Raw genomic sequence first — 19225 nt, forward strand, 5'->3', positions numbered from 1 at the left:
GTAGTCACCCACCTAATTTCAGAAGACAGGAGCATCAAATGAAGGACCTCTGACAAAGATTTTAACACATGGACATATGGCGGGGGGGGGGGGGCTATCCTTGAGGTGGCTGGACCCTAAGGCATCAAAGGCTTGAAAGATAGGTGCCCACAATGTAAAATTGTGTTCAGAAATGGGCCTATTGTGAGTAAAATCTTTTTTCCCCCCAAATGAGCATGAATTAGCCTCTAAAGCTGGTCCTAGTTATCAACCTAGTAGATTATTTTGAATTAACTGGTGTTTCCATGAAGTCTCAAAAGGCATTTTGGGTGCTATTCAACTAAGTTTTATTCACAGTACAGTCATACCTCGGGTTACAGACGCTTCAGGTTGCGCGTTTTCGGGTTGTGCACCATGACGAACCCGGAAGTACTGGAACGGGTTACTTCCGGGTTTCAGTGCTCGCGCGTGCGCAGATATACTAAATCACGCTTTGCACATGCGCAGAAGCACTGAATCGTGACCCACGCGTGCGCAGATGCGGGACTGCGGGTTGCGAACGCTGCTGGTTGCGAACGTGCCTCCCGCATGGATCACGTTCGCAACCTGAGTGTCCACTGTACACCCATTGAAATGAATAGGCCTAGCTTAGCCATGTTCATTAATTTCAATGAGTTTGCTCTGAGTAGAACTTAGTAGAATGCCCTCCCCCATTCTGTTAGGGTTGAACTTTGTTTTGTTGGCTCTCGTCCAGTCCATCACTGATCTCAGACCCCAATTCGGAATCTCTACTGCCTTTCCTGAACCAGATGACAAGGAGAAATCAAGCAATATTCCACTGTATTGGCGGCACCACACTCCATCTCCAGATGACCCGTGCATTCATCTAAATATTAAAGAGCATGGGGGGTAAGATACCATTCCAGCCATGGGACTAAACAATAGTCCTCCAGGACCACCTTCTGTAATCTGACCCTCCAAATAGGAACAGGACCACCAACAAGGCAGAGTCTCCATCCTTCAGTTGACATGGCTGTCCATAAGGATACCACAACAGATGGTTTTGAAAATCACTGAGATATTCAGGAAAATTTCAGAGTTGCATTCCCTGTCTTTTTCTCAGCACAGGTCATCCATCAGGGTGATCAAGGCAGTTACTTTGCTGTAAGTGGGGCTGAAATCTATCTAGCTAGTAAGTCCCATCCAAAAGTGCCTAGAGTTGTGCATCAATCAGCTGGTTGAGCACTTTGCCCGGAAAGGGATGCATGTTGTTGCAATCCTTGGGGTCTAGGGAAGGCTTTTTTAAGCCTTACAACCACCTGATTCAATATTCAAGATAACCTCTGAACTTGTAGGTGAACTCCTCTCTGCTAGCTTTTATAAGCCATAAGGGGCAAGATTGAGTACACAGATTGTCAACACCCCAGCAGGTGCCTTACTCTCATTCACAGGCCACAGCTATTGAAAAATCTTAACGAAAAAGGACCAGACCGCATGCTAGCCATGTTCATTGATTGAACTGCAACACTGGTGATGTTTAAGTGGGAGACATGCAAGCAACCTTCTTGCCAAGGTGCATAGCAACTTAGTCCATGCTTGGAATACCATTTGGAGAAGCTCCACTGCCTTCACTCCACCACAGAGTAGACTTGTGAGCTCTTGATGTATTTTATGAGCATTGCAAGTTTTTCAGCACTGTGTTTAAGCCATCTCCCTAGCCACTTCACTGTCCCAACTGCCTGGTAAATCCATGTACTGAGTGGGACCTATTTAGCTTGCCACATGTTTAGGAGTAATTGTGTCAATTATGTGAGCCACATCTGCATTCCACAGAGCAACGAAGGTTTCAGCAGGTGCCCCAGTCGTGCCACTAGGAAGCTCCCAAAGGATTCTCTTAGTCTCCATGGGCAGACCATCCCAATAGGTCCATCATCCTTGTGGAGGGAAAAGCCTGAACCCAACAGGAAGTTACCTGACCATGACAATTGTTCTTGTGCTTGCCTTCCCAGACAACAGAACATTTCTTTTCTGCTGTTTTACATTGTAACTTGTTTTACTGTGTAAACTTTTGGGTTGCATTTTGTACTTTTTAATAAGCAACAAACCACCATGTTTATTTAGTTATATGGCCTCTATATAGTTGTTCATGTGTGTACAGATACATGTATAATATATTTTATGCATTTGAAGAACTAGGATCTTGCAGCTTTTAAAATAAATAAAAAAGTGAGATTCTCAGGCTGCTGAATTTTGCACCTGATTAAAACAATTGTCCTGTTTCTGTGTTTGCATGGAATTGGAGAGTATGCTGAGCCTTCTTGGAAAGCCTCTCCCCACCCCCACAAGTCTATTCACAGGCACCGTGCTGCGTTCCTGTATTGTTGGACTTGGAGAAGTGTAGATCTAGTTATTGCTCTGTGGCCTTGGAACAGAATAGCTATGCTATTGTGAGATTGTTTGTTCTGTGCTAGTTGAGGCCCGAAGAAAACACTGTAGTAAGGAAAGGGGCCAACAAGCTTGTTGGGGCAGGGCCAATCCTAGGGCATCTCAAAGACTTGTTTCAGCAGCTCTCTTGCCCAGCACAGGCCCTCCTGGCTTCCTGTTACACTATCTTTGTTTATGGCTCTGACTTAGGGTGTGGAGTTTTTGTACACATAATGTAACCCCAACTCCAAGGTTGGGTGCCATTGATAGAGGAAAGTAGCTGGAAGGGCCAGGGAAGACTTCAGCAATGCAACCCCACCAGATTGTGTGAGAGCTTGAGTGGAAATAGCAGGCCAGAATCCTATTCTCCGACCTGTTGTTCTATCCCTCTGTTCATAGTTCCCTGACCTTGTGGGCATCCGGTTGTATATATGCCATACCTGTACATTTTAGGCTCATTTTGTTCTGAGAGCTAGGCATGGGAGAGATGATCTGTGGTAAAGAAGGTGAGGGACATTCTCTTAAGAGGGCCAGCAAATAGTTGGTACAGATTTCAAAAGCATCCCCCCCAATACATCTTACAATTCCTTTCAGAAATAGAGGACGGTGTAGTCTGTTTCATGGGAATCTGCTGCCCACCTTCATTTTGACTCCTGAGCCTTTTATGAATCAGTACCTGAACTCTTGTTTTCTGATGGATCAGTGCAGCAGCAAATAGTTGTAAAATCAAAATACAGTTGTACCTCGGTTCTCGAACGGAATCCGTTCTGGAAGTCCATTTGACTTCCAAAACGTTCGGAAACCAAGGCGCGGCTTCTGATTGGCTTCAGGAAGCTCCAAAGATAGTTCACAAACCAGAACACTCACTTCTGGGTTTGCGGCATTCGGGAGCCAAAGCGTTCGAGAACTAAGCTGTTTGAAAACTAAGGTACGACTGTACTCAGTATTACCCTTTGGTGTACATGGGAAAATGTGCTCTACCAGAATGTTTTGTTGACAGTTTTGAGCTTTATTTAGGTATTTGCAGCTATTCCCCCCACCCCCATCTGACCTGTGATCCTACAGATTGGGCATATTTCGGTTGGGGACTGACATAAGTGTTTATTCCTTGAGCTGGAAAAGAGAGGAGGAGCTGAGCTCCATAGTAAACCGTCTTTGTTTTCCTCACTTTTTAGGTTGTTGGGTTGAGTGCCTTCTTCATGAGGCTTCAAATCTGAATCCAGGCTGGTAAGTTCTTCAGCACATCTGTTATAGGCTTAGCTGTGGGGATTGCCTCATACTTAGGCATTGCACTGCTCCACATTTGACCTTCCTTCAGTGAGAGTCGGCCAAAGAGGCCTTACCCAATCCCCTTTATGAACGAGATGTACATAAGAAGTCGTCATATATCTGGTCACTACTTACCCATCTAGTCCAGTTTAGCCTATTTGTTGAGGCTCCCCAGGGAGTCTCACTCGTGTCATCTGCTCTCTGGTCCTTTTACCTGGAGGTGATTCAGCCTGGGGCCTTTTGCATTCAAAACCATAGCTACTACTGAGCTATGATTCTTCCTACAATGAGAAATGTAGAGCGCTGAGGAAGCCCTTCTCAAGACTGACCCCAGATTATAGAATGTTACTTCCAGGAGGTCTCTTAAATGGTCAGCCGCCGCCTTGTTGTTTTTAGAAAACAGCAAGTCATTTCTGTTTTAACTGGTTTTCAAGAATATACTAGGACATGTTAAATTTGCAGCCGGTTATATTTGCTCATTTTTGCGCTTGCTGTTATGATTTAATTAATGGATAGTTTTTACAGCCTTCTTTGATTAGCAGGGTAGCATGTTTTAATTCAGTGGGTTCAATACTGGGGAGGAGGTAGCAAAAGGCATGCACTTTCACCCATGAGTCATCAGGTTACTAGAGGCTTTGACTGCTGCTGTCTGGAAGACGTGGTGCCTGCAAAACATTGTCATTGGTATTGTAGCTGCCCTGCGTTTACCTCCAGCTGTACAGATATGTTTTGACTTGTGTGTAATGGAATGTTGGAGGGAACCATGGGAGTAATGGGACAGTTCCAGGCAGTTTAAGCACAAAGGTACTGTGTCTTCTTTACCCAAATTGTTATTGACTTGATAAGAACCCAGTGGCTCTACAGAGCAAAATGCCACAGAGAACCTGTGTTTGTTTCTTTGTCTTCGTTTACCTCTTGCTCTGCTCTAAGCAGGCATTACAATAGGCTGACTCTTGAGGGCTGCAAAACCTATGATGTTGGGTTTTTTATTGCACATTGGCTGAAGGAAATGCATTCCTTGTGGAGGAGGAAATGGACAAGAAACCGCTTGCTTGAAATGAAGGTGCCTTCAGCAAAGCATTCCCTGAAATATCATACTCTGGCCATGTCTGTGCTTCCTGCTCCTTTAGCAGGCCTCACCTTTTCTGCCCTGACTGACCTTTGTTGTGAGCATGTGCTTCTTGTCACTTTCCTGCAGTGCCAAGCCTGCTGTTTGCCCTTGATGTATGTCAGTAGTAGAAGTACTTGATGCTGTTACATCATTCTAGCGTAGTACTTAGAAACGGAAGCAAGCCAAGAGCTGTGCCGAATCCAGCACAGGCAAGTTCTGCATGCAGTCCTTGTCTGTAGAGGAGTATCATCTGTTGAGGGCGATCTAGTTGATGAGATTTCGCAGAGCAACATTCCCTGTATCCTTTTAGCTACCTTGGGAAATGCTGTTTGTGGGCCACATGGTTTGTGAACTTTGCAGGGGTTGTGAGGACTGAAAGGCCCGAGGAAAGCTGTTTGATTCCAGTTCCCTTGTATATCATAGAAGGATTTCATGGCCGAGCTTCCGTCAAGCCTGACTGCCTGATTTCTGGAAGGGTTTTGGACACTTGACTTGCATTTGTTGACAAGTTTATAGTCTTGGCCGGCAGCAGCAGGATCACTGCCCTTGGCTAATTTTTTACCTACACAGCAGAAGGCAGAGGCCTCTTGTCTGTGCTTTCAGGAACATTTGCATCAGTCCTGATCCCCCCCCCCCCATCCCCATTATAAATTGCCTGCTGCCTCTGGCGAATGCTGTCCTGGAACCTGACACAGGTAGGTGCTGTTCATGGCTCATAGCTTTTACAGAATGTAGGCCTGCGTTGTTAAGCCCTGATGCAGCAGCATAGCTCAGCAGCTTTCAGCAGGGTTCCTTCTGTCCTAGAAGTGCCTCCAAGCTTTGCCCTTACAGAGAGTGGCAGCGAAAGTGCCTCTCTTTGCCGTTTTATCCCTGACACACTTGGGAGTAATTTGGCTTTAACTAATACAAGCACATAATTTCTCCAGCCTGTCGGCATGCTTAATGCCTGCCGTTCTCTCCCATATAGTCCCTCTTGGCAGCGACAGCACAAGATCAATAGCTCCTGCCTGGCCTGTCATTCCCGCCTGCAAGGTTTTCAGTTTCCATATCGGAAACGGCCTTTCCTAAAGAGCCCAATCAATATGCCGCTCTGAGGCCTGTTCTCGTTTGCTATATATAATCTGGACACACACTGTATGTTAGTGTGTGTATGTGCATAACACAGAGAGAGAGAGAGGATGAGCCAATCCTCTGCTCTTGCTGGCTGGGAGGACGCAGCTGTGCTTTTTCTTCTTCCCTCCTTTTTTACTACAGCTGCTTTCCAAGGCTCTGGCCTGCCTCTTTCCTCGGTTCTCTGGATGTTTGGCTGCTGTGGGACACAGGATATCTGACTGCCTTGTGGGAACGTATCTGGGCTGAATGGGGCATATGTGACTCTCTCTCTCTGCAATTTCTGCTCTCGGCAGGTGACCTATTGTGCAAGTCAAGCGAGGGGACAATGACGAGCACTGCACCTTCCAAGAAGCCTTACCGCAAGGCTCCTCCGCAGCACCGCGAGATCCGTCACGAGCTGCCCATCCTGCGCGACGACCAAGATGGTGTGATTTTGGCGGAGCAGAGTCAGGTAACTGAAAGCCGGGCAGCTAAGGGCCTGGTTCCACTTCGTCAGCCGAAGGGGTTTAGTTACCCCAAGGCAGGCCAGCCCAAACAGCAGGTGGATGGGTATGAGGTTTGCAACGTTAACTTTTCTTCCTGGTCTCTGGAGTCGAGCAGCGACAAGGAGCTAGCAGGGTGCCGAGCAGAGCTGAACCTGAAGAGCCGGACTCTGTCGCCTGTGCTGCTTCACAGTGGGAAAACGGGAAGGCGGAGTGTGAGGCACTGTCGGCACCCTAGCCGTGGGCGGCTCAGTAAGTTCATGAGTCGAAGCGTAGAGACGGTAGTGGTTTCTGGGGACGAAGGCCGGAGGCCGACTTGCTCCTTCAAGAGTAGAAGCCTGGAGCGTTCCCTCATGTTCAAAGAGCCTGCTGAGATCTTAGCACCTAGGAAGTTCCATGTCCCATCGACCCACCTGCCCCTCAAGGGCATCTTGAAGCAGACAGACATGCTGGAAGTGCGGCCTGAGAGCCTGCGCAAATCTCGCTCGGTGGAGACCCTGGCCCGTGGCCGCCGCTCACGGAAGTACAGCGACCCTCAGCTGTGCCTGAGCAGGCACGACAAGCGCGGCTCCGAGCACAACAGCGGGAGCTGCTCCGACTCTGTCAGGCGGAAGGAGAAGATCACGGAGGAGAAGCTCCAGTTCTCCAAGTTCCTGGACGAGATCACCCACCGGGTGCTGAGCCCTGTCCACTTGCACTCCTTGGGGGAGGGCAGAGCAGGAGAAGGGAGCCAGGACTCCCCCACTTCTCCCAGGTGCTCCACACCAGAAGGGCAGAAGGAGAGCCAGCCTGAAGGCACCAGGAGGACCGCTGAGAAAAGCCCTCGGCTCACTAGGAGGAAAGCAGAGCGGAGGCGCGAGGGTCTCGATGTGGTACCTTGCCGTAAGAAGCTGCCAGAGGAGATGGAGAGGGCTTCCAGGCTAAGGAGGAAGCCCGTCTTGGTGAGGGCGGACAGCAAGGAGAAGTTCCTCTCCATGGAGAAGCGGGTGGTGGATCTGTGTCAGTATCAGCTGCAGCACCTGGCAGAGCTGGGCTTGGCAAGGGTGTCTTCTGAGCAGCAGCATCTGCCTCCGTGGAAGACGCTGGGTCAGGAGGGAGGGAGGGATGAAGGGCAAGACCAGAGTGAATACCCACCGCGGCTCGTGTGGCTACAGCCCCTGGGTTGCAGAACTAGCCCGAGGCCAGTGCTGGAGCCGAGCTACTCGGGAAAAGGGTCCTTCTCCCCTCCCTCACGTTGGAGCCAGGAAGAGGGCAGTGCCTCACCCAGAGCCTCCCCTTCCTTCAGCTTAGCGCTAAACAAGGTAGGTGCTTAGTGAAGAGGGAGTGAGGGACAGATGTTTGTCTGCCAAGTTTTGTCTGTCGTAACTTAGAGCACCGGGATGGCAGATCTCCTTAAGTCTCGATAAAGTTTGACCAAAGGGGTTTTATCCCCAAATATTATCCACCCAACATGTTTCTTATTAGCTCATTCCCCGCTTGTGTTGATCCTTAAAATGGGACCCTTAAAATGGGAAACTGAGCCCACATGCTTGAATACTGAATACGTCATACTTTCTGAATAGCCCATTGATTTTTCTTCCTTCCTTTTCGCATCCAGGTTGCCCTGGGTACGCTTCTTTGGAGATGCTTACCTGTCGAGTGCCAGTATATGTGTTTGTGGCAGCTTACCTGTTTTGCTAAACTGCCTGGTAAATTCCTCAGGCACCTTTGTATGAGTCACAGTTCTTGAGAAAATCTGCCATTCACTTCCATCCATCACAGAAAGAGGTTCTTAAGCTGAGTGTACCCTAATGAAAAGGCGTTTTGTCTTTGCCCAGATCTCTCTCCTGCCCTCTTATATCAGGCATTGCATGCTGGGAGATTGCCATTTGCCCCATACTGTGTAGTCTGATAGGGCAAATCTTGCTAGAGTCAGTACGTTCAGGACCACTGAGCGTCATAGGCTGGCATGATTGGGCACCTGCCAAGGCCCTTTGCCCTGGCAAGGGGTCCATCATTGAAAGCCCCCTGGACCCAGAGACGCAGTGAGCAAGCAAAAAGTAGCAGAGACCAGGACAAACTGGTAGATAAGCAGGTGGTAGCAACAAAAATAGAAAGAATGGAAGCAAGCAGTTGCGGTTTGTTGAGGGTGTTTTGCCCAAGGGTCCTCTCCAAAATCTGAACTCAGCAGTATGTGTCAGTATTGTTTAGGGATATTAAGTCCGTATGGTGTAGTGTTTGATTAGGTCTGGGAAGACCGGAGTTCAAATTCCTACAGAGGCACGAAGCTCACAGAATGACCTTCGACTGCTAACACTCTCTAGGCCTAACCTACCTCAAAAGGCCTTTTTCTGAGGATAAATTGGGGGGGGCGGGGAGAGGCCCCGCATGCTCCCCTGAGCTCCTTGGAGGAATAGCTGGTGGGGAGGGGGCCAGGAAATGTAATAAATAATTAAAAATAAAACAATGGCATGTAACTTGAAGTGTCTTCCTATACATTGGGGGTTGTTTTAAGATTGTTGGTAGCGGTCTCATTTGTGTGGTGCTTTACCTATGTGTATGATGGCCTGAGCAATATAGAGTACAGGACAGTATGCAGTATTTGCTGGCCAGTGGGTATCCTGAATGCAGTGTGGATGCTCATGGGCAGTAAAAGAGAACAAAAAAAGTGGCTGGGAGTATCTCCCTCAGTCTGTTCATTAACGAAGGATCATATTCACCACAGAGCAGGTCTCCGGTTTGTACACTGTAATGCTGTCAATTTAAAGCTGTCTAGTGATTGAGATAATTTAGGCTGGTATTGTGCAGGATTGAATCTTAACTGCCCTGAGACCTCTGGGCATAGGGTGGTATATAAATTCAGTAAGTAAAAAATAAATAAAATTAATCCCATCTGGGTGTGGTTGGACCAGAGCTCTTTGTATGAGAATTAGAGGGTGCTGTGGGTTATATCCATCTGGCACTTGTATGCTTCAGTTTGCCACTCTGAAAACTTGCCCATATTTTTCAGTGAGATTCTTGCTTCTGTTTCCTTTTTTGCACAGGAGCCCTTGACGGATGCAGAAAGGATGAGGTAAGTATCCTCGTCACTTTCGTTATGCAAATCTTTATTTTCCAGGCTACTACATTTATGCTCATTCTCCGAACTTTGGCTTTCCCTTCCTTTAAGGCTCTACACCAGGGCTGGGGCCTTTTGGGTTGGATGGACCAGATCTTCATCTTCCCCCACCCTGATGGGCCAAGCTTGGTAGGTGGGTGGGACCACCTACCTGCCAATCATCTGGTGTCATAGTGACACCAGGTGATTGATAGGGGGTGGTCCCGCCCACCTCTCAAAGCTGGCCCTTGGGGTGGGGGAGATACTGCCCAAGTGGGATTAAACGCATATCAGCTAAAATTAAAACCTGCATTCTGCAGCCATGTTTCTACCTGCCCTACCTGTTATCACACATTATGTCAAGCGTGGAGAAGGTGGGTTTGGTTTCAGGACCAGAAGGTGTCACCTGGCAGGTCAGGTTTATCTTGGCCTTTGGCACCTGAGATACTCAGGACCCACCCTATTATTGTGACTGAAATTTGGTTTTATTGGTTTTTAATACTGTACAGTGGTACCTCAGGTTACATACGCTTCAGGTTACATACACTTCAGGTTACAGACTCCGCTAACCCAGAAATAGTGCTTCAGGTTAAGAACTTTGCTTCAGGATGAGAACAGAAATCGTGCTCTGGCGGTGCGGCAGCAGCAGGAGGCCCCATTAGCTAAAGTGGTGCTTCAGGTTAAGAACAGTTTCAGGTTAAGTACGGACCTCCAGAACGAATTAAGTATTTAACCTGAGGTACCACTGTACTGAATTTCAAATTTTTGTAACCCGCCCTGGTAATATATTTGATGATGGTGATAATTTGCAGGTCAGAGGTTCTCTGCTCTGTGCTCATCAGGAAGCGTTATCTCACAACCTTGATGGTGCAGTGGCTGAAAGGACGGTCCTGAAACTGACATGGCTGCCTCAGGCATAGATGCCAAAGCTAGTGTAGGTGGAGACCCAGCTGTACAAGCACAAACAAAGGGTCCAAACTTTACATTAGGTTTTCAACTTGCTGTTCCAGCAGGAAGAGTGGATAGGCAATCATTCATTCCAACAGCAGGCATCTATTTTAATTTCTTGAAAACACGTTTTAAGCTCTATTGTTTGAATGTGATTTGCTGTGCTTGGGATATGTCCTTTGTGCAGTCTCTCACTATGAAAGTCGGATGTGTAAAAATATCTGCAAGGAGGCAGCAATTTTTTGGATTGCTTTTAAATCAGTGAAGAACAATCCCAATACAGTAGTAGCAGAACTGTTGGGAGACTGTGCATGCAAGCAGATGTATGGATAGGGCAGCAGAAGACTTCTGTGCCAGTGAGCCGTTATGCAAACATAGGCTGTATCTTCCTCCATAGACTGATTCCACTCACTTGCTTGGAAACTGGGTCACTTTTCCTCTGTGAGGGTGGAGATGGGCCGATGTCGACTGACCCGCCTCCCTGCATCCTTGCTAGATGTTTCATGGCAGCACGTAAATTATTGAGTGAGTCTCATCTTCCAGTGGAGGACACCTAAACTGCACAGCCCCATCTGGCTACTGTGTTTAGTACAGATACTGTAAACTGAGACGCTGCTGGCATGGATGAGTGGCCGGCTACTGAGAATAAGGCTCTCTGTCTCTGCTCTGGTGGCAATATGATCAACTGACATGACCTTTTGTTATCTACAGCAGATTCCCGTATGTGCTCAGGCCTCTGCTCAAAGTGGCTTGCTACTCATAAACAGAATTTAGTGGCACAAGATCCAGAAAAGGCTTCCCTAGAACACCCTTGCTATTCCTGACCACCAGAATGCACCTTATTACCCATCTTTCCCAGTCTCTGCTGATCGTCTTCTTCCTGGTGTGCAGATATGTCTCCAGAGTCGTCCTCCTGGAACTCAAAGGCACTGGCAGGAATCCAGTAGAGCTTAGGGCAGGCATAGGCAGCCTTTGGCCCTCCAGATGTTTTGGACTACAATTCCAACCATCCCTGACCACTGGTCCTGTTAGCTAGGGATCAAGGGAGTTGTAGGCCAAAGCATCTGGAGGGCCAAAGGTTGCCTATGCCTAACTTAGGGGGATACCTGAAAACCTTTTTTCTTTAGTAAAATGTACTGTAATTCCTTGTTGGACATGAAAACTTAAGAGTGAATAAACTGGTTTTTTTTTTTGCTCATTCATGCATTTGAAGTTGCACTGGGTCTAGTACTGCGCATGCCTCAGCACTATGAAATGGAGGTTTGCAAATGGGTTTTTAAAATTACTATTATGTTGGAAACCTGGGCTTTATTTCCTCTCTTGTGGTGAATGGTTGCTGGGGGCAGGGAAGATCTGTAAACTCATCCCGAGATTTTTTCACAACACAGTCATTTTCTTCAGATGTCTTTTCATGTCCTGTGTGCCGCTTTGCACCTGAACAGAGAAGGGGAGGGGTTGGCAGAACTGTCGGAGTGCGTCTTGCTGCAGCCCTCTTTCAAAAGTGAGGCTGTAAGTGTTGTACAGTCGTACCATGGAATGGAATCCGTTCCGGAAGTCTGTTCAACTTCCAAAACGGTCAGAAACCAAAGCACAGCTTCTGATTCGCTGCAGGAAGCTCCTGTAGCCAATCAGAAGTCATGGGAGCCCTGTCGGACGTTCAGGTTCCAAAAAAAGTTTGAAAACCGGAACACTCACTTCTGGGTTTTGATTGTTTGGGAGCCGATTTGTTCGTGAACCAAGGTGTTCAACTTCCTAGGTATGACTGTATGGAAGACTGCAGCACTTGTAGTTTTTATTCAGGATGTTGTTGCTTTGTTTGCATTAGGTTGTTGCAACATGAGAATGAGGAGCTGCGTCGGCGTCTGGCTTATGTCACCAACAAAATGGAGGCAATGGAAAGGGAGTTGGAGTCTGGGCAAGACTATCTGGAGATGGAGCTGGGCCAGAATCGTGAGGAGCTAGAAAAATTCAAGGACAAGTTCCGTAGGTATGTCAGCTTTAAGAAGCTCTGGGGTGCTGTAAGAGAAGGGAACCAGCTGGATAGAAGGACACATTGCTTCCTAGCCATCTGAGATGTATGTCCTATACTTGGGATTGCTATTTGCAGATTTTTGGGGGAAGCAATAAATGTGTCATTGCACAATATATTTTGTCCCCTCCCTCCCCGCTGACAGTAGTATGAATCATTCTGTGCACGGGAAATGGTTTAATGTTAAGTGGGTCCTTGGGATGGGGGCCATGAGTGGGGTGGAAGCATTATTTTAAAAGCCAAAATTCGTCCGTCAGCATTTTTCATGCTATGACTTGCTGGCCTAGTGTTCCCTGGGACTGATATGTTAATATCTTTATGACTACCACATGGCACAATCTGAGAGGTGAAACAGGTATGATGAAGAAGATTAGGTAGGCCTTCCCTCATCTTTGCTAAAAACTAAAAGCAGCTGAGTATGGCAAAGGGATTTTGCTTCACCCTGCCTCAAGGGAAGGGTGCTGCATTTAATCCTGGTAGGGTAGAAGGGAGGCAGGCACAATTGTCATAAGATGCGTTCATTAATCCTCCCCCATGGTATCTGTTTTAGCTGCATCATTTTGTTCCAGTGAGCAAAACTACTAGCATTTGTTGAGGCATTGAAGTGATGACCTGTAGATGGAAGTTTGGAGGATTATTCCCCTGTCCCCAGCAACCTTGGAGGTTTACTAGATGGAACTGGACCTGAGACTTAGGTTCATACCATGTTCAGCTCCTGATTTCTTGAGTGCAGAGAGCATAGACAAGTTGACTGTCCTCAGCTTAGAAATAAGGATAATGGGGGCAAGTTCATTATGAAGATGGATGCAGTAATTATTGTAAAGGTCTTCATAGATAGAAAAGAAGATGGGAAATGCAGAAAGGGTGATGGGATTGACACTTGTTGGCAAAGCTTTCTCTCCCATTAGATAAAACTAGGTTTAGGAGTCTTCTTTGAATCTTCTGATTCCTTTAGCATCCTTTCTCCAAGGCTGAGACCAAGACCAGTTTTGGTCCTCTGCAAGTTGGTCAGGCTTGTTTTTTCTTCCATCTCTTCTATCCATGAACATAACGTTCCTCCCTCAACTTAAACTTCTTGTAAGCAAGCTACAAGGAAAGGTCAACTGCTCATCTATGGACTGGAAGGTGTGAAGCTATGGCTTGGAGCCATGGCACACGGCTTCTTGAAATATCTCCACCTCACCTAACTTCTGAATTGCAGGGTGTCTGGTGTCAGTAACCTGAACGATCTTGTGTCTGTCTATAGGTTGCAGAACAGTTACACAGCCTCACAGAGAACCAATCAGGATTTGGAGGAGAAGCTGCACACCCTGGTAATTGACCTGCTGAGTCTATGAGAGGGAAGAGGGGGTGGGCCACACTCTTGTCTAATGGCTTGACTCCGATTGCAGTGTAGTAACACCAGGATGTAAGTCAGGATTTGAGCAGAATCTCAGTATGAAGTTGCCCAGAGGGAGCTTTGCATTCTAGATTGTCTATGTTGCCTGCACCAGAGTTTGGGTTCTTCTGCAATGTAGCTACTTGTAGTTTTTGTCTCACATCAGCTTTTTAAAAACCCAGAGTGCTGGAAATTTGATGTGCTGCTTTTTGTAGGATCTGGGTGGGGAAAACTCATCATGGGGTTGTGGGAGTGGAGCCAACATTTGTGTATTGTGTGCATTCATAACACTCATGGCTGTTTCTTTTCTTTCCTTTTTCTCTCTCTGTCTCTCTCCTTTTCTTTCCAATGCTGCTGCTGCTGGCAAATGCTGGGTGCACTCACCTCTCAGGCCTCGCTCAGTCAAAGCTGGATTTTTGCAGTTGCGTCTTTTCGTTTGTGTGTTGTTGTTTTTCTATCTCCTCTGCACATGCCTCAGCCTGTCCAGTTTCATTGTTGGTCGCACATTATCCAGCCCTACTTCTGTCCTAGATGGGGTCCCAGCAGCTTGGGTTTTGCAGGGGAAAGGTTATCCTTGGGAATCCGACCAGTTCTGGCCCGCATGTTCTAGCATGGGCTGCTCCTTCTTACCTTCAGTTATTGTCTAACTTGGGAAAGAAATGTCCTCTGCTTAGAGAAACCTGGAACTCATGGGACCCTCTCTGGAGTAGTGCTCCTCTCTAGTCATCTGGATGCAGCTCCAATGATTAGTATGTTGGCCCACTTATATTATAAGGCACTTCTTGTCACTTGGGATCTCTGTGGATTGTGAATGGATTCCTGCAGAACATACATTTTTTAAAAAGACGTGCCCTATTAACATTTAAGCCACTGAAATTGGACGTGGTAGTTCAGCCATCTCTGCCCTGTGGCATTCCCTGATTCATCTCTGTTGAATTTCAGAGAAGCAGAAAAACTCTTCCCTCGTATCTTGAATATGTCTCTTTAATTATAGCTCTTAGGGACCAAGTTAACAAGTCCCATAGAGGTGTGCACACTCAGGGCCGTTCATTTCAGTACAAACTCAATCAGCATCCCAGATCATTTTTATAGGCTACCTGCATCCTGCTGAGCTTATTTGTGCCCTCCATTTTTCTTGTAGAAAGGCAAGTGTGGAGGAAGTTCAGCTGTTATCTGAGTGAAATTTGCTGCTGAGACAGGTGTTTGGTGGGATGGCCTTAGGACTCTTCTGTGTTGGTGCCCGAATCATCACATGAAGGATCTGGGGGAAGGCAGAGGGCTGGGACCTTGATTCTTGGAGCAAGGGGTCTCTAGTTCCATTCATTTTAAATCCAGTTTCTGTAACTGGAGGGGGGGGGACTTGGATCCAGACAAAGTTCATTGGACTTTGTGCCCATTGAAATCAATGGTACAGGTTAATCATGACTTAAATTCCATTGATCTCAGGGGAGACGCAAGTTCAACTAACTTTTTCTGGCTCCTACCTTTTTTGCAGTGTATTCTACAACTCTCTGATTGCACCGCACTGAATGCAAAATAAGCACCTGGAGAATCTCAGCTTTCTTGTTAATACTTAAGGCTGCCGTTTTATGCACACTTCATTTGATGTAAGCCCCATTGGAGACAGTGTTAACTTACTTCTGAGCAAACATGCATAGTATTTGACTGCATGTCTGCGAAGGTTTCAAAATGAGCAAGAAAATGCTTATTGAATTTCCAGAACTGGATTTCTCCTTCACAGAGCCCTTCCCTTCCCTGTGACTGGAAGTAACAGAATAATTTTTGCTAAATAAGAATTCCCCCCCTATTTGCTTCTCTTCCATAACGTACACAATTTCCAGTATTCTAACTTTCTTGCTTCTGAAGTTTTATTCTTTTTTTCAGAAAAATAAAACTTGCATCTACAGAGCTCTGTATCTGTATACTCTGCTTAAAATACTCACGCCTTGATCAAGTTTCCAAATTTGGCAATTCTGCAGAATCTCTCCCACTCTTTTTTGGTGGGGAAGCTAGGAATTGCAAGGAGTAAAAAAAATAAAATTGCCTGGTGAAATTAGGGGAGCAGGAATTGAAGCTTATGATACAAGCACTGAGTGAATGTGTGCTGCTCTTGTATATGCTAGAAAACCTGCCACGATTCTTTGGTTTTTTTAAAGTATGTAACTCTGGCCACATTCCTCCAAGGTGCCCCCCCCCCACCTTCTTCAGCTGTGTGGACTAGAAGCATGTTCTTTGGTAAAATGAAAACTGAGATTTTATTGGAATTTGCAAGAGGTGCATAGTTTGTTTTGCCGTCATATTTTACCATCAGTGAGGTGCAAGCAGATTGCTGGATCCTTGCCTATAGTGTCAGAAGTGTGATTATGTATTGCCATCATCCTTTGTAGGATAAAGTGTTAGTAATTGCTGTGCTGAGGGAGAGAAGGTTTGCTTAGGAGACCACATTACTCAATGGGAGCTGGGCTGTGTACTCTTCCAGTTGTTACGGTTGCCATCCTTCCCTTGGATAAAGAAGTCCTACACTAGCGGTTGTTGTTTTTTTTAACTGACTACCCAAGTGATGGATGTGCCACAGGTATGCTAAGGATGTCTCTCAACAGGCTTCACACAACTAGGAAGCATCTTCAAAGCCCAATGTCACAATAGTCCCTGTTGGCATGTCCAAACCCTGACTACTTCAGGGACAGTGTTCACCCTCTGCATGATCTGCTTGCCAAATAGCTATGAAGAGCAGCTGCACCAGTGAAGGCTCCAAGTGCAGATTGCTTTCATAACTAGTAAATGTGTCTTAAGTCCTCCAAGCAAACGGATGCAGAATGACTGATTCCATGTTCTGTTTGAGCCCCATCTTCCTCCCTTGCTTAAGGGCAAAAATGGAGCTCTGAATTTATTGGCGTTGAGTGGGGTTGGGTTTTTTTCTTTGAAGGGAATTGGTCAGGGAGGAAGTCCAGCTGCTGCTGACAAATGGGACTCACCCCCTATATATCCCTGTACTCCAGATTAAAAAAGCCGAAATGGATCGCAAGACTCTTGATTGGGAGATTGTGGAGCTCACTAATAAACTATTGGATGCCAAAACAACCATCAATAAACTGGAAGAGCTTAATGTAAGTACTCCTTTCCCCCAGATTATGAATTCACTGCAAGGAAAGGGAATGAACTAAGAGGTTTCATTTCCCCTGAACAATGGACCTGTATAATCACAGTTGGTGTTGGAACTTTTGCTGACTATGTAGGTCAGAGCTTTCCAAACTTTTCATGTTGGTGACGCACTTTTTAGACATGCATCATTTTGCGACATGGTAATTCAGTTTTATTAGCAAATCGGGTTAAACTAACCCCTTTCCAGCCCCGGGAGGAGCGCAGGGAGTGTTTGTGTGATACACCTACACACTGCAGCCGCCACTAACACGTCGCGACACACAGTTTGGAAAGCTGTGATGTAGGTTGTCTTATGCTGGATGGGAAGAACTGTTTCCTTAGCACACCTGCTGTCTAGGAATGTTATCTTTAACAATAAATGGGCATCTCCTTCTCCTTCATGCATTTTGGTGCAATGGTAGTGAGATTATCCCACATTTTTTGGGCATCTCAATACTGAAAATCCTGTGTTTTATTTTAAGACATTCAAGGGATGAACAGCAAAGAGGCATCTTCAGTAGAATTAAATGCTCAGGCTGCTTGACTTAAGAAAGCAAGATCTGCGTGTTCCTACTCTTACTGACCAGTTCATGAGCCATTTTAATCCAGAACATTTAGATTGGAATAATAATAGATTTTGTTGACTCAGATTATCTTAAATCTTGTTTAAACTCAAATACTCTGGTTGTGGATGGAGGTGAAATATAGCATAAAAGTTGGAGGGGTTTGTTGAAATTCAGTAAGTCTGTAAAACTTAACAGACATACAGGATAGATTTGGGAGGGTGCTCTGCTTCAAATCTTACAGCATTTTCTTCTGTCCAGATGAATGTGAGTTAGAACCTAGCTCATTTTACAGGGCTGGCAGGGAGGATTATTATTGCTCCTATTATTATTATTATTATTATTATTATTATTATTATTATTATTATTATTTTATATGATGTAATCAGAACCATTCCTACTGCTAGCCTAAGTGAGCTGGCTTTCTTTAAAGTGGCAGATTCTGAGGTGCCATTAAAGCTCTCAGGTATCACCCTGGAACAACTTTTTTTGGGTCTTTTTCATTTTTTGCCTCAGGCCCCAAAATGTCTTGGGGCATCTCTGAATGCGATTTGCCAATCCCTGCATGTTGTCTTGACAGGAGCGATATCGGCAGGACTGTAACCTGGCAGTGCAGCTCCTGAAGTGCAACAAGTCTCACTTTCGGAATCACAAGTTTGCTGATGTGAGTGGAAATCTTGAGCAGGGTGGTTGGTTGGGGGAACCTTGTTCCAGGCTTCTCTCTCATCCAATACATAGAAAGCGTAGGAGGAACTGCTTTTCCTCATTCTGCAGGGACTCCCATGGGGGACAACAAAAGACAATGAATGCCTTGTCATCTTGTCTTCTCATTGTTCCTCAGCTGCATTTCTGTAGGTGGGAAGGAGGGAGGTTGTTGTCATTGCTACACCAGCCTTGAGCTTGATAGCCTGTTAGGGCCCTGAACGGAGCCTAGAGAATTGCAGGTCTCCTGCTGGATCATCTCTTTTTCCCCCGTTGTGACAAAGGAGTTAGTGAATGAATGGAGAAGCCTGTTAACTCCAGGTGCTCTTAACTCATCATGATGGAGGAAGTTTTGTGTAGTGTCAGGAGAGAAAATAAGAGACTAGGTGGGCTGGGATGACTGGCAACCCTTGGGTGGTTTCTAGCCTTCAGGAAGATAGAAGGTCTCTTAAGTCTGTTGTGATGTGGGGCCCACATCCATGTTCCTTGATGCAACGGGCTTGAGGTGGTTTCAGGAGCAGTGGGAGTGTCAGGCTGCTTCTGTCTCTGGAGCTAGCAAGTGCCAGGATGGCAATTGATTCTTAGTCTGGGGCAGGCTGCCAAGGCAGTGCCCTATAATTACTACATGCTTCCTGGGAGCCTCAGATTCTAGTAGTGGGGGCTGGTCACTCGATTCAGCGCAGCCACCAGCTAATTTTTTCCACTAATCAATAGCATTATGCTGGCCTAACATGCACCAGCAAGGCTCTCTTGTTTAATGTTCAAGTTTGAGCGTATGCTTCTCCCTGTTTCTTCTGAAGGGGCCTTGTTTGTCAGGCCCAGAGCCAAGGCAGGAGGGCAGAACCACATTTTTTCCTCAGTTATTGGGACACAAATGGATCTTTTGAATTTATAGGTGGCTGGTGGTTTGAAAGATGCTTTTAATGACATGGTATGTCACGGCAAGAAGTTAGAGCTGGGCAAGCAGCGCCTTCCACATAACTGCTTCATCCATCTGTCCTACCCTATTA

At 46.3% G+C, this 19225-nt stretch overlaps 1 protein-coding gene across 12 annotated transcripts in view; it reads left to right on the forward strand.

Moving 5' to 3' along the window:
• TJAP1 (tight junction associated protein 1) overlaps window positions 1-19225 on the forward strand; it is a 44293-nt gene that overhangs the window by 21006 nt on the left and 4062 nt on the right. For 7 of the 12 annotated variants that reach the window (XM_083604425.1, XM_083604424.1, XM_083604417.1 and 4 more), the window contains 7 exons: window positions 3579-3630; window positions 6190-6347; window positions 9402-9430; window positions 12228-12389; window positions 13678-13744; window positions 16809-16916; window positions 18094-18177. In XM_083604425.1, the coding sequence (XP_083460551.1) occupies window positions 6222-6347; window positions 9402-9430; window positions 12228-12389; window positions 13678-13744; window positions 16809-16916; window positions 18094-18177 (576 nt within the window). In that variant the 5' untranslated portion in view covers window positions 3579-3630; window positions 6190-6221. Of the gene's footprint in view, window positions 1-3578; window positions 3631-6189; window positions 6348-9401; window positions 9431-12227; window positions 12390-13677; window positions 13745-14200; window positions 14231-16808; window positions 16917-18093; window positions 18178-19225 lie in introns of all 12 variants that reach the window. The other 5 variants (XM_083604416.1, XM_083604420.1, XM_083604421.1 and 2 more) reach the window with 1 other exon arrangement.

This window comes from Podarcis filfolensis, assembly GCF_964270895.1.
Source record: "Podarcis filfolensis genome assembly, chromosome: 3".
In the NCBI taxonomy this organism is placed as follows: Eukaryota; Metazoa; Chordata; class Lepidosauria; order Squamata; family Lacertidae; genus Podarcis; species Podarcis filfolensis.